Here is a 14,995-nt window from a genome sequence, read left to right as displayed (position 1 = left end):
GACGAATGCTGGGGCCCGCGTACCGCAAAGCACCCTTTTGTTAGGGAAAGCTCTTCTTGCTGCAGAGAGAGACCATGACGACCCGGCAAATCAACCAACAATACATGGGCTGCCAAACGTGACCCGCCCTGCTGCCATCACCGATTTTCCGAACGAGGTGCATGGTAGATTAGCGCTGTCATCATCGCTGGTTCTCCGAAGGGCGCCAGCACCACGGGTCGTGCGAAGCACCTGCAGCGGGCTGAAATAACTTTGCAGAGCAGTACGCCTGCAGGCCAATCTTAACAGTGGGAAGAAACTGGGAGAAACAAGTGCAATTCTACATGCCCGATGTTTCCCGTTTACACGTGCAGACGTCTCTCAATATTCTGAAGCGAGTAAAAAGATATTTTTCCAAAATTCAACTAAACAACCAACGTATTTAAAAGCGCAACACGCAAGCCCTTCTAGCTTACATACAGGCCCAACGTAGTTTAAAAATTTCACCTTTGTTCATTCACCTGTATGCACCTTTGTTCATTCACCTCTTCATTCATCCTTTATGGCACACTATTCCAAAACTTATATACAGAAAGAACATTTCAGAAGCAAATGCTAAACATAATGAGCAAGGGTATTTTCCACGCGCACAAGTACTTGCTGCATGGAGCATTTCAAACTTTGCTCTGAATTGATCAAAATAAGCAGGGAAGAGAAAAGTACAATGTAATTCTTTCAGCAAGGCACTTATGACCAAGTCGCATACTAAGCAAAACAGCATATATTTTCTTTATTTATTTACCAATAAAAATAGGGTTTTGCACTCGAAAGTAAACTGGGCACTGAGGAGATGTTACGATCTGAAAAAAATAACTGAGAATGGCTAACACTCACTTTTGAAATTGGCGGTTTTTTGGGGCGAAGGAACAGGTTTTGTTTTGAATTTGGATCAAAGCACTGAGAAATTATTAGAAATATTTTGTCCACAATGAAATCTAACCACCTCAAATGTTTCAGGAAGCCTAAATATTTAATTTGTATCAGCTTGTGTGGTCATCCTCATGACTATTTCAAACTTTTATACAATCGCTTAGCATGCAAACCTCAGGGTGTCACTCGTGTATGTCTTTTTTTGATTCGTGTGTACAGAACGTTCCTTTCCACTAGTGTTTTCTTGTAAACACTCACCAAGCTACGATTTCATTCTCTGGGAATAATTGCTGCTAAATGAAACCTTTAGGTAGGTCAGCTGAATGTGGAATTTGACACAATTAGGCAAGATACTCAATTCTTAAGTTTCAGAAAGTTGTCTGCACTTGAGCGAAATATTGTACCTAGTTTACACGTTATGAATTCTGATTTATTCTTCCTACTTCATGCATTGTACACATGTACGCATAGCTGACTTTGTTCTCTGTCTTTTCAAATATTTGTCTCTTGCGAAATTACCTGTTGAAAGACAAGAAATAAAGTGGTTGGAGAAGGGTCTGTTCAAGTAACGTTATAGTTACAGTAAGCAAAAGACAAAACAAGTTCCTCCCGTTTTCATCCCACTGTTGTTGATCTTTCAACATTGCTGTCTTCTATTTACAGGTATGGTAGAAGAATTTGCTACATTATCGAGCCTCTTATGTTATTAACGTGTTTACGCCGATTTTGGAGCCACCTTATATTGTAATGATTATAATGATAAGAACTTTAAGAGCGGCGATTCTCGGGTCCATTTTCAAATATTGTATAACCATGTATAAAGAGAAACAGGTGATACAGAGGCTACTGCTGGAGTTTAGCAGTAATGGTACCTTTCCTTTTATTTAGGCATGGTCCAATGTAAAACTTCTTTAAATCTGTTAATCTTAGTTGTGCACGCGCAACCATTCTTGTGTTATAATAAAGAGCTAAAATAATTTTAGTTATTCGGTTTTCTGCTTTATGATATTTACTAGATCACATAGAATCACAACACTAAGTCACACCACTAAATATACTGCTTGCTTGTAAACTTGTAGGGGTATTGCCATACAGAACTAATATTACTCTTCATGTCTACTTTTACTCTGCAGACCCACCTAAGGATTACCGTAAGTTAAACGATTTCTAGTCGCATATAACTGCACAACGTTAAGCATTCAGATTATTGAGCAGTAGTGTCAAATGGCTACAAAGTATATCCTTGACGAGGCGAATGCTCCCGCTTCTTGTGCTTGTTTCAATAGTACAACAGTCTTATATAATTTTATTCTTAAGCACTGAGGACCATATATTCTGCGGTACTTCAGAGGAACAGTTACAAAACTTCTTGGAGAATTTGGATCACAAATCTCTGTACCAGCGATTTAACTATTTTACGTCATATTGTTCGATGCCTTTTCTCTCAATGGAGAGTGTTTAACACATAGCAATGCGCCACAAGGACGTGCACCGAACACATTTATTAGTCATTTTGAGCACTTGAACCATAGTAATACATTCATCATGCACCACAATAAAACTAAAAAAAATCTTCCTTTATACGACAGTTTGAATTGAAAAGAGAACATAAAAGTGAGGCTTTGCAGTAAATCCGCGGATAGTGAACGATATTTCGATTATTCTAGTCACTACTTGCGATACACTAGGCGTATGCGTGTGCATGCTCTTTCAGTTTTAATTTGTGCTCTTAACCGAACCAGAATCGCCTAATGCCTTTATTCAATTGAAGGTATTGAACGATTCCCACAGAACACGCGTATTATTCCCCTTACCCCACCTCTTTCGAATTTCAAAGGTTAGTTGAGTAGTTTCTCATTTCTTAGGAAATCGGTTCACTTGATTGGATGCACCTGCCTACGTCCGCAAACTATTTCCTTGTTCCGGCTGCTATCTACGCTCCTCAAGAGAACCCAATTCTAGTATTCTGTTTCCTTACCTTTACTATCATAACTCCATACTTCCATTTGTTCCTCCCCTGTCGTTTCCGTTCTGCCTACTACTTCTGTTATTTTTTTGAAGTTAACTACACCAGACCAACACCTAGCCTGCTCTCTTCCTCTTCCCCATTGAGGGTGAGGGAGAGTGAGCTAGGCGTAAATAAAAACGGTGCTAAGAAAGGGAGTATCTACCTTGGCGAAGACAAGTGCCCTTGTCGCAAAGTTGCCTTAAGCGACATCTCTTGTTCTAGAACTCATCATTTCAGGGCGGTTATAGTGGTCTTAGCCGGACAGAGGACAACCAGCTTCTGTTACCAATAGTCATGCATCGAGGATCATCGTTTCGGGCTGGATCGCGTCGAAACAGCTACAGCTCATAGTCTTAAAGCCAGGCACCATTTACTATTCGTCGTCTATTTTAGGCACATACTTGCACAACACTTTTTCTAATGTACGCCTTTTAAGTAATATAATATACAAGCCGATGGTAGGGCCAGCTTCTTGTACAGCACATTCAGAGTTTTCCTAGCGCCTGAAATACATGTTGTGAAATTTGTGAAAACGACTTAGGCAAAAACTGTTTCTGAAATGCGTTAATCTCCACTTCTCTCTCTACTTTTCAGTTCCATACTCACATAATCGCTGCATTTACAAGTTGTTGCAATCCGGACCTCATATGGTAAGAATATGAAGAAATGGAATTACGAGTAAAATAGCAAATGTTGTCCCATTTTGCTAACAACTCCGCTTATTTTCAATTCCCCTTGTATTTGTAAGCGAATGTATGTTTCCTAACATTACAGTACCCAACGAGCTGCAAGGTACGTTGCCGGGCAGGATGGCGTCGAACACGGCTCGTGAGACAAAGACTTCCGAATTTCACGAAATGCTTGAAGGTAAATAATGCCTTAAGCACCAAAACACTAGTTTGCATGTCGACGTTAATGACGAATACAAACTAACCTAAGCAGAGAAATTAAATCTAAACCTATTTGCAGCAAACCAGGCATCGGACTCTTTTTGTTACTATATCCTATTGATGACGGTACTTGAGGAGATATCAGCGCCAGTGTTGTGGTCTTCTTTGCCTAAAACCTTGTCCGCATAGCGCAGTTGCTTTTTAAAACAAGATATTTTAAGGGTTAAAACAAATAAAGATAAAGGCGTGGTGCACGAGTCTGAAGCAGTCTAACATTATAGCCAAGTGCGCATTCATATACAGTAAAATATAGTTACTGACTTCCTTTCTCAGTGCGGCGGTATCAGGAGGTGCAAAATTCACTACAATACACGTGTTGCGTAGTAAATAGAAATCAGCATCGGTACTTCTAATTGCGTCAAATCATGTTATCGCATATAAGGATAGTTCAACAAAATGCGTTGGTGGGCTAGTTGGTGCGAATTCATGAATACTTCGTTTAGCGCAAAACAACAGACACAGAAAGACGACAGGACATGGCGCTAACTCTCAACTGACATCATTTTATTGCGTCACTCATTTATAGACAGCTGAAACTAGAGAAACATGTGCAGTGAGCACCATGCGGTGCAGCCACCAGCATCCGACAGAAGAGTGCACTCATGCGACAGAATAAAAAAAAACAAATTAAGTGCTGTACAAGGTTAAGGAAGGCACACTAATGCACTGTAACTCCAATGACTGAATGAAGAATGCTTCCGGTAACTCTCGGGCGGTGATGTCCGGGCTCTTTCTCAAAATCGTCGTATCACGAAAGATGGGTTTGCACTTGCATATTTTACAATGCCGAGCCAAATAGCAACTTGTGCCTGTTGGTATCGATCGCTCATATTCTCTAAGGCCCTCGTTAACGCAGCGCCTTGACTGCTCTACATACACTTTGCCACATGACAAGAGAATCTTATAAACCACACCGACGCTGTAATCTACAAACTTCGCGTGGTTCTTTACACAATCAGTTTTTTTTACTTATTTCAGAAATACGGCTGCACAACATTGACAGTTTCTGAGGAGCGGAAAACACTACCGGAATTTGGTACCTAGTGGCGACATTTTTTAGATTGTGAGCCACTCTGTGGCAATACGGCGCAACTTCAGGCCTCTTCTTTTGTGTAATGCAAGTTACTTTTGTGCCGCTTCCGTTTCAGTTTCTGAAGCAATACATCCGCGACTGACAGTCACCACCAGACTTGGGTAGCCAACAGCCTGCAGCCTATTTAACTGTGCAATGAAACTCAGGTTCGCAGAGTGATGACAAGATTTCATTAACGAAGATTCTAGACACATCAAAGCAATGGCGCGTTTCGCAGTCTTTGAGTGCGCAGACGCGTAAGGTAAAAGTTCCTTACGTGCACGTGGCGGGTACATCCAACAGGCGTGGCCTGTTTGTAAGGATAGCTGCGAATCTAAAGACTGGAGTTTACCGTCCCTAGATAGCTCATGTGTGAAAGTTAAACCTTTGCAATTGTCATTGAACAGAGTTAAAATGTCAGCTAGCGTAACGGAGCATTCGTTGTTAGTCTGTTTTATGACAACAAGAAAATCGTCAACATATCTAAAAACTTGAACCGAGTCATTGTTTAAGGCACTCTTAAGAGCGCGGTCGACAAACGATAAAAAAATATTACGAAGAGCAGGCACCCCACATTAACCATACACACACTATTTTTCTGGAGAAAAAGGTTATTTTCGAACCGGATGAAAGTTGCACTTAAATAAAATTCAAGAAGGGACATGAAACTTTCCGAGGACAACCCGGTCGCATTGCGAAAATCTACCTCGCCACTTTCTTCAATGCACGTCATCGCACTGCGAAATAGCTCATCATGCGATATTGAATAGTAAAAATCTTCGACGTCAACAGAAAAAATGTCGGCTACTGAATGGTTGTCTTCCAGAAGCGAAACAGCATCGAAAGAATCCTTTATGCCATAAGGAGCGTCAATAGGTAAATGCTTCAACTGTTTTTGCAACAAGCGGCTAAGCAAAACCTGCCGACAGTTGTTTTCACTGACAATTGTATGGAAAGGCACATCCGGTTTGTGCAATCTTGCAGTGAAAAAACCTCTACAGCAAGTACCTTACATTGTTTTGCATCTTTCGGAACCTTGGTGCGGCCTATATTTTCCAACAAAGAAATGACTTTGCGTTTTACCTTCTGAGCTTTCTCATTTGCCAGAATGAAGTTCTCGTTGACAGCCTGAAAGGCTTCTTTGCTGAAGACCGCAGACGGAGCTATCACAAAACCGCCCTCTTTGTCACTCAGTAACAGGCGAAGTTCATTGTCTCTAAAGAGAGATACTGTTCTTTTGATCACAGCTGTCGAAGGTGGCGCACTCCTAGTGGTCCTACCTTGACGGTGACGGTCCGCCTTGTCCTATCGTCTTTCTTGTGTCTGATGTTTTGCGCTAAAAAAGTATTCACGCATATAAGGAGTTGTCTTTTTATTCTTGCAATTGATTTCTGCAGTTTCTATATATACTGTAATATATTCTAATACTGAGGAAACATTTGATGGAATGAGAAGGAGTAGCACACTCATTATTGAATGAACTGTTGGGAGGGGGGTTGAATTTCTATATTAGAACAGACTTATGTACATAGTGAGATTTGTCGATCACTCATTTTTTTATTCTGTTATTTATTATAATTTTAAAATATATGTATTTTGCTATATTTATTTTTCATTATCAAACGCTTTTCATTTATAATAACTAAGACTCAGTAAATATATCAAACACATTGACGCGAGTGTAGTTATACAGCTTTTAAAGTTTTTGTGCATATACCTGCTATTCACATCTTACAGATGAATGCAATCATGCTAAGGAACCTTTAGAAAGAGTGTAGTTGTTCGGATAGTAAAAATATGGTGCATCAAACAATTATTTACAAATATTAACAAAGTTCTGTATTCAATCCATAAAACAAAAAAATTCGGGATCTTCCGTAATGTACATAAGCTGTAAGCATGACACGGCAACCAGCAAAGCAGATTGGTTAGGTGTGATACTAGCCAAAATCTTAAAATGGGTGCAGTGCATGTTCGCAAAGACCCACGCAAGCACACCAGGCCGTACTGTGCACGGGTTCATAATGACGCAGCCCAGCTAGAAGAAGAAAAGCCGTCGAATGTCGCATGACAGGCATCGAAAGAGGCCAGGGAGACAGCTAAAATAATTATTTGAAATCTGGAGTTTTACATGCAAAAATCACCATTTTATTATGCGGCACGCCGTAGCGGGGACTCCGGACTCATTTTGACCACCCGGAGACTTTTAACTTGCCCCCAATGCATAGTATGCGGGCGTTTTTGCATTTCGCCTCCATCTAAATGCGGCCTCCGTTGCCGGGATTTGATTCCGCGACCTCGTGCTTAGCAGCGCAAACAATAACCGCTAAGCCAGCGCGGTGGGCACAAGCGCCTCAAGTAGGCGACACACAGCGTAGCGTCACCTATCGAGGCGACGCATAACCGCCACCGCGGAACTCTGGGACTGCAGCCATTCAGCACTCAGCGCCAAAAGACGACAAGAAAGTGTGTAGTGCCCTGTGTCGGCGTTTGTAACGTCACTATCGGGAATGACAAATAAAACTTCGGCGTACTACAAGTTACAGCTTGAGTGTTATTGTTAACCGACTTTAGAAATAACTCCGGAGATATAACTTTTGTAATTTGTTTGGGCAGTAACTAGCGTGGGTAATGCTGTCCAGTCTAAGGGCTCGGGGCCAAAGACCGCATTTGTTAAAAGTTTAGAGTGGTTTCCCGGATGATTTAGTTTTTTCTCGCAACTTGTCGATATAGCGGCTCTGGCTTTTGTCTCGAGGTCACATCAAGGACGCCGACAACTGGAGCTAAAAGCATTTCATGCTTAATGAAACAGAAGAACACCACGGAATGAGTATTTATTAATCTATGGTTTGTTTTTGTAATGAATAATTAGTATTGTCCTAATATTAATCCCGAAAACTAGAAGAATATATGTACTAAAATACACATAAAGATGACTTTCCAGCTTATATGAAGTTAACTAACTGAGACGCTGCATCGAGAATCACCTAAAACATAGCTTCAGCTAAGCATATATTTGGTCTTAAATTTATAAGTCTCATGAACATGTATAGTTTAAATACAACTATAATACTTTATGCGCAAAGGCCGTTTGTTTTAGAATTCTTATTGTTTGAGAGCCATTAGTTTTCAAGTTTTGCTGCTGAGCACGAAGTCAAGGGATCAAATCCCGGCCACGGCGGCCGAATTTCGAATGGTGCGAAAACGGGCGCCCCCAGCTAATCAGCACATAACCAGCAAAGTATATGGACATGCCCATTACCAGGACATTTACACAATACCTCCTTCTTACCCACCCAGTCGAGGGTGAGGAATGCCTTATTGAAAGAAATGAGGAGGGCCCTTTCCCTAGAGATTGTGTGCCTTACTTATTTTACTTATTTCATTTCTTTAGTCAATAGTGCCAGCAACATTTGGCCGCCAAAGCAGGACTGGGTACATTGCATTATAAGCTAGTTTTGGTACAGATCGTTGTAGTGCTGTGATGATGAACTAACAAAGAAATATACAAACGCCAACAAGAGTAAAACAATTAACAAGACACACTCATTAGCATAAATATATTAGCAGAATAATCCAGCATTGTACGAACGGAGGCTACATGGAGAATTGCTTAAGGTGACCTCTAAGCAGGCTAATGCTTTTCTCCAAAAACATTTGGAACTCATACAAGGAAAGGAACGTAATAATCGTGCACAAAAAATGATACTGGACAATAAGGATGCCGCTTTTAACCTGGCTCCGTTATTTATACTTTCTGGAAAAATGAACTGATGCAATTGAAGGGGCAATATACTGAAATGTTCAAAATATGGCACATGTGTGGGGACAACTGTTGTACATAAGTAGAATACAACCATTTGCATAGACGGTCGTTTCATATTTTTTTACAGCTTAGCAGCTGATGCAAATAGTAGCTGCCACACACACTTTACTTCTGTTTTCACCTTTTTTTCTGAAAGGGGGAACCAAAAGCGACTACTCGCTCAGTTTTCATTTAGACGAATTGGGAGAAACGTTAAGTCCAAGATACATTTCAGCGGACGCTTGGACCCGCGCCATGCATGCTGCGGTTTCGCTACATCGGCAAAAAGCCGAGGCACATACAGTTTACTCTCTGGCGCGGCCTGTGAAACCGGGGGCATTCGGCACGCTTTGGTGCTTCTGGCGCGGCAGTGTCCTATTTCACGCAGAACCAACTAAACCAGAGTGCATCGCGTGTTGGCTTGGCCTGCCGGCAAGACGCTGGACTACAGTTCGAATGGACTGAAGAGAGCGTGTTGAGTTTTCGCCTTCATGAAACGAAAGACCGCTTGATCGCGACAAACATACGTGCATCGCACTGCTGCAGGCCGCGTACGAGTCACGGGACGATCCAGAGGGCAAATCTTGGGCAATTCTTGCGTCGCCTGCGAGAAGTATCCGACTTCTCGCATATGCATAACGCCCTCATTGTCTTTACTTTCCGAATCGCCCAGTCTAGCCAATGCAGCGACAGAAACCTCCTATAAACCATTATTGATATCTCCGTCATAAAAATAGACTCCATATCTGTCCTTCTCGTCATTGACAGCACTGCACGTGCATGCCGTTATGCCGATCTCTCAGAACCGCACGGGTACACCGCAATTAGAATCCGATCATTTTAGGCGGCGCAATAGGCGGTTCACACGATACACAACTAACTACTGGCCGTTTATACGTCTGAGTCTACGGTTATTTTTCTTTCCGCTCTCTATACCTGACATCCTTTATCACAGACGGTATAATACAACGTTCCAGATAATTTCATTTACATATTCTTGAAGGTACTTTATTTGGAGTATTGTGTGGCGGCACTCGGACAACAGCTAAGTGCGCAAAAAATTATGCAAAGATTAATCTCAAACGCAGAAACGCTTTTTGAATATTATACAACTTTCAACTGTAAAAAAAGCTATAATAAAATACGTAAAATGCGAGTGCAGAAATACAATAACATGTGCGATTAGTAAAGGCTGCTTTGATTATCTACACGTTATTTAGATGAAGTACATGAAATCCAGCTTGTGTTAGCAGGAAAGCTGACAATTGAAAAGACTTGTATAAATTACGCGAGAAACCTCAAAGTAGGTTAAACAATTATGATGAATGCAGCTAATAAAGGAGCTTTTTTTTTAATATAATCGCACGACGTGTTCATGGATTGTGTTCATTCCTACACGCAGCTCGCCGACCATTTTGCGGAGAGAAGTTTGGATTCCAAGCAGTGCATCGTGGGATTTTGCTTACGCGGAGAGTGTAGGCAAACTAGTCGCCGAGTCAGTTGTCACGTACCTGGTGCTGGTGTCACTCCCTCAAGTAATGCGGAGAAATAAAGCTAACATCAGAGCAGACGATGAGCCGTTTCATCTTCGCACTGCGAGGTGTTGTTTTGCGTGACCCGCTCACAGAATAAATAAAATGAACCTGCAACTACAAGTTTTCTGATTTGAATAAATACTTGTTGTTCCTGAAAACACCTTAATAATTCAAGCCCTACGCCGCATTACTTAGTGAGTTTCCATAGCCGACGGATTGATCGTGCGGACTAAATCAGTATGGAGCAACGTCAAATATCTCATGGTTACTCGAGGATTGCCATGTCATTCAACTCATCACCTGTCAAGAGAGAAGTTAACCATAGCCAAACATGAACTCGAACAAATGCGGCAGATTGTTATCGCTCACCCATCATGCACTGTTTGGTGACGAACACTTCACATGCTACCAGAAAGGCCCGTCATCGGCATCCACATGGAGCAAATCATATCCTCAAAGCGGAAGTTGTCTGTGATGGACAGCCGGAGCCAAATAATTTGTTCTTTCAAAACTGACCTCGGACCAGTCTATCATAAGATACTTAAGACCGAACAAGATATTACAAAGGCCATCAATTGCGACTGCTTTTTGAAAATTTGAGTTTCTTTGAACGTCATTCTATCCCAAGAGCGCGTCCTTTACGTGAACTCTTAGGCAATAACAGTTTAAAACAACGCATATAACGCGGAAAGCAGATAAAATTTTTACTCTGGTAAATAGCTCGCTCCGAGTGGCCCAGTGCGTACGTGACCTATTTTATGTGGCTCTCACATGCACGGCCAGCATTTAAACGGCCCCATCCGTTAAAGAGATGGGCCGCTTGGAAAATGACACGCATAGATCCACACCTTTATGCGGTATTTAGGATCAAATCCGTCCGGCTTACTAAGAGGCCCATGCGTCCAAATAGGCATTTTTCATGAGAAGATATCTTTTTGTACACCGCGCCTTTTATGCCTCTCAGTTGTATTTATTGATACAATGTTTATTTTGAAAAGCAGCATGGCGCATCAGTATCTTTGTTCGTGAGCATACCGTAACTGCATTGCGAATATCGGCAGCTTCACTGCTTTGCATACGTTAGCTTGTTTTCACCTCTTTACCTGCCAGGCGCATGTGACCTTGCGACTAGTGTCGTCGATGTTAAAAGAAGATAGATAGGGAAGAAGTTGAGGCGTTCTTAAAGGGCCCCTCACCAGGTCTGGCCATCTTGAGCTGACAAGCGCAAAGCTTACAAAGCGCGCCAACGATCATGTTTGCAAAGAATTAGAACGCTAGCGCCAAGGAAAGATTTGAAATTTCAAACCGAACGCCATTCTTCCTTCTGTTCGCGTTCGCCGCGCTCCAAACAGGAGGAGGAGGTACTCGCGTGCCTGTGCCTACGTAGACATGTCCTCAGTTTGACGTCTCGCGTGGTGCCAAGTCACATCGAGAATTATTCAAGCCAACATCCCTTATCTGTGCGATCTGTTGCTTGAATTGACGAATTGAAGTTTAGAAAAATAATAAAACACACAAACCGAATGTCTGCGTGTTTTTTTGTTTAACTTCTCACCGAAGCAAGAGAGATGTACTTCCGCTTCGTCTGCTTGTTCTTACAGTCATGCGGTCACATACGTAGGTACCGAAACTGTGCTATTTTCTACCGTGCTCCAGTGCGGGATCATGCTCTGTGATCCGCTTGTTCTTCTTCAGCATTCGTGTAGCACTGCATTATACCTCTAGTCATGTTTCCTTGTGCACGGCGCGCAAAATCGTGCGCTGCGCGAAGGAGAACAGCTCGCGCGCGACGCCGTCCGCGGAAATGCGTAGCGCCGGAAAAAAAAAGCGAGCAGCAAAAAAATGTAGGCGGGACCTGTGCCGTATGTGTGACGCGATGCTCGAGGTCTGGTATGGGAGAACGCCGGGAAGGAACTTCGCTTGCGAAGGCAAGACGGGGCGAGGGTAGTGAGCGTCTTGCTTGGCAGTGGAGCGCGCCTGCTGAAATCACGGGTTCGCGGCATGAAATATTTCTATCTCGACTATTATAGAACCGATTTGAAACATTTTTGTGGCACAACGCTCCCTAGAGGACAAGTAACAACTTCCAGCGTATAACCAAAATTTGCTATGGGGCCTGGTGAGGTGCCTTTTATAGAGCTTATATTGTGGGACTTGTGGGACACTGCTGTGGATTATGAGGGACGCATTAATAGAGAACTCCGGATTAAGTGTGACCACCTGGGTTTATCTAATGCGCATCTAAAGGATGACACAGGCGTTGTTGTATTTCCGTCGGGATGCGACAGGCGAGGCGAAAACGCTGAAGCTAAATGCTCCCCGCGGCGATTGTCGTCAATGGAACGATTCAGTAGTTTGAAAACATTACCAGACGCGATTTTGCCGTCGTAATAAAGCTGACAACGGCTACATTCCTAGACTTGCAAGTTGATGGCTCCGATGCAAAATAAACCTGGAATGACCATGATTTGCCCATTGTGTTTTATGCTACATTTGTATGAGCAGCATCACCACAACGAGCACTTTCTGCTCTTTGCAATACAAGCAATATTCTGTGCGGAAGACGAACCGCATTCATTCGCAAACTACGTTTATTTATGGCAACAATTAAAAATAATAATATATCAAATTGTGCTGACTGTAATAAAAGGGACGCGCTGTATTAAGTGCGCACGACGCTATTGTGATATTTCTCAGGCAAAGTAAGATGTGCCAGGTAGTGGTTTGAAGCAGGTTAGATGTAATGCATGCTTTCATGCATAATTATATCGAAGGGGGATTAAATTTGAATTTAGGTTTCATGTACATTATTTGAGTGCCCATGCATTTGTTATATTACCTGCGCCCTGCATACGCAGTTATTGAAACGTAAGTTTTTCTCTTAACACGTGAAGTATACTTTAGCAGAATCTCCACTTCATCTGTGTCCGCAATCGACAAAAAAACATGTTTTACATTTATGCAGTCATGTTCACGCATACTTCGACACAGAGTATAGTTTTCAAAGGAGAATTATTTATTTACTACACAACAAAGTGCACGGGATAGTTTCACTGTAGGTTATGCGCAAAGACTTGGACTTGTATACCAATCTCTTACGCTAAAAAGTAAAAGACAAACTGCAACAGGAAATTGAAAACCAAATAGGCAGTGTTCGAGCCTCCAGTTTTTGTGTTACAGCATAACGCATGAACATGCATGAACATCATGCAATTGTAACCAACAAAAGTTGGGCCTCTAAATTGGTTGCTTCCTCGTTCATTAGAAATGTTTTGTTTATATCTAAAATTACGTAAAATAGCAGGTAAGTACAATAGCAGGAACAAAACACATGTAGGTCCCAAACTTAGTATAAGGTACCAGTTTCTATAGATTGGTAACTAGTGAGGAATCTAGAGAGCGAAGCGCTCTCATCTAATGGAAATGCAAATTGCAAATGCAAATTCCAGTTAGACAGCAGTGATTTACCTTTAACACTCGAACTATGTCGAGTGAGGCTATCTTAGCGGTACTCGTTGACGAACTATAGGACATTGATTGGGATATCATAGGGCTTAGGGAACTGGAAAATTTCAATAGGAACCAGAAGAACTGGCTTATGCAGTGCTAACAGCCGTGTCCTTTTCTATAGAGGTCTCCCAGATAAGAAGCAATACGGGGTAGGATTCCTAATCCATAAGGACAAAGCAGGCAACATTGACGAATTCTACAATATTAGTGAGAGCGTAGCCGTAGCCGTACTCAAATTTAATAAGAGGTACAGATTAAACGTAGTACAAGCCTGCACTCCAACATCTAGGCATGATGATGTTGAAGTAGATCAGTTTTATGAAGATGGTTGAAATAGCTATGTCAGGCACTTACCAAGGTTTCTTTTCGGGGTGGGGGGGGGGGACAGCCCAAGGTAACTTATATGCAAATGAGGGGGGTACCTTTACTCGTACAAATGTGAATAACGTCCACCATTCGTCATGAAAATGCGTAAACCCACAAAAGAGAAATGAAATAACGTGTCTCTTACAGGTACGCCAGTGTGATTTACCTCTCCTTTACTCGGCAAACAAGGAACTACGTTAAATGGACTTGCGCAGGAAAGAAGCACGGGAAGAACACTGCCAAGAACAAGTAAAAAAGCCAAAGTGTAACATAAACACTAGTTTAGCAGAATACAACTTAACCCATTGAGGGTCGACGCCGTAAATATACGGCGCCGCGAACAGGTCCGAAAATGGTCGATGCCGTATATTTACGGCGCCGTCTGTACGTTCAAAACGCGCGCTAATTTCCTAACCTTTTCTTGCCTGGCATGTGGTGCTACTATGTGGGAATGCATGGAATTTTTTTCTCGCCTCTCTCTCTTTCAGTTTTCGTTGTATAGTTTTTTCTTGCTCCGGCGCGTCTGCTACCGCTCGCGCATTGGCGCGCTCGCGGGCGCGCGGCGGTTAGTTTCGGTTTTGTTCCGCACGCGGTTTCGGCTTCTTTTGCTCGCAAAACTGATGGCTATCTCATTCTTGTCACTCAAAGAGTGACCGCCTGTTACCCGCTCGGTTGTTGCTCACAGGGGTCCGCATACGAAGGATGCCGCCGTGCATGCGTTTCCTTTTTTGGCCCTTTATTTCGAAGTTGCCTCCCACGTCTGCTCAGGGAAGCAGTACCCAGAAGAGGTGCAATGTCTGCGCCAACACCACTCGGCAGCAAAAATATCGCGAGGACACA

At 42.4% G+C, this 14,995-nt stretch overlaps 1 protein-coding gene and 1 long non-coding RNA gene across 9 annotated transcripts in view; one reads left to right on the top strand and one right to left on the bottom strand.

Annotated features, from left to right (window-relative positions):
• Window positions 1-10,393, top strand: part of LOC135921119 (uncharacterized) — a 49,965-nt gene extending 39,572 nt beyond the window's left edge. For 4 of the 8 annotated variants that reach the window (XM_065455466.1, XM_065455465.1, XM_065455456.1 and 1 more), the window contains 4 exons: window positions 2,043-2,060; window positions 3,512-3,567; window positions 3,692-3,784; window positions 10,147-10,393. In XM_065455466.1, coding sequence (XP_065311538.1) covers window positions 2,043-2,060; window positions 3,512-3,567; window positions 3,692-3,784; window positions 10,147-10,296 — 317 coding nt within the window. In that variant the 3' untranslated portion in view covers window positions 10,297-10,393. Of the gene's footprint in view, window positions 1-1,988; window positions 2,061-3,511; window positions 3,568-3,691; window positions 3,785-10,146 lie in introns of all 8 variants that reach the window. The other 4 variants (XM_065455461.1, XM_070523629.1, XM_065455440.1 and 1 more) reach the window with 1 other exon arrangement.
• The window catches only part of LOC139048821 (uncharacterized), a 244,821-nt gene that overhangs the window by 207,244 nt on the left and 22,582 nt on the right, over window positions 1-14,995 (bottom strand). The gene's annotated exons all lie outside the window — the stretch shown is intronic.

The sequence above is a fragment of the Dermacentor albipictus genome, chromosome 8 (genome assembly GCF_038994185.2).
Source record: "Dermacentor albipictus isolate Rhodes 1998 colony chromosome 8, USDA_Dalb.pri_finalv2, whole genome shotgun sequence".
NCBI lineage: Eukaryota > Metazoa > Arthropoda > Arachnida > Ixodida > Ixodidae > Dermacentor > Dermacentor albipictus.
This window is presented reverse-complemented; position numbering and strand designations above follow the sequence as displayed.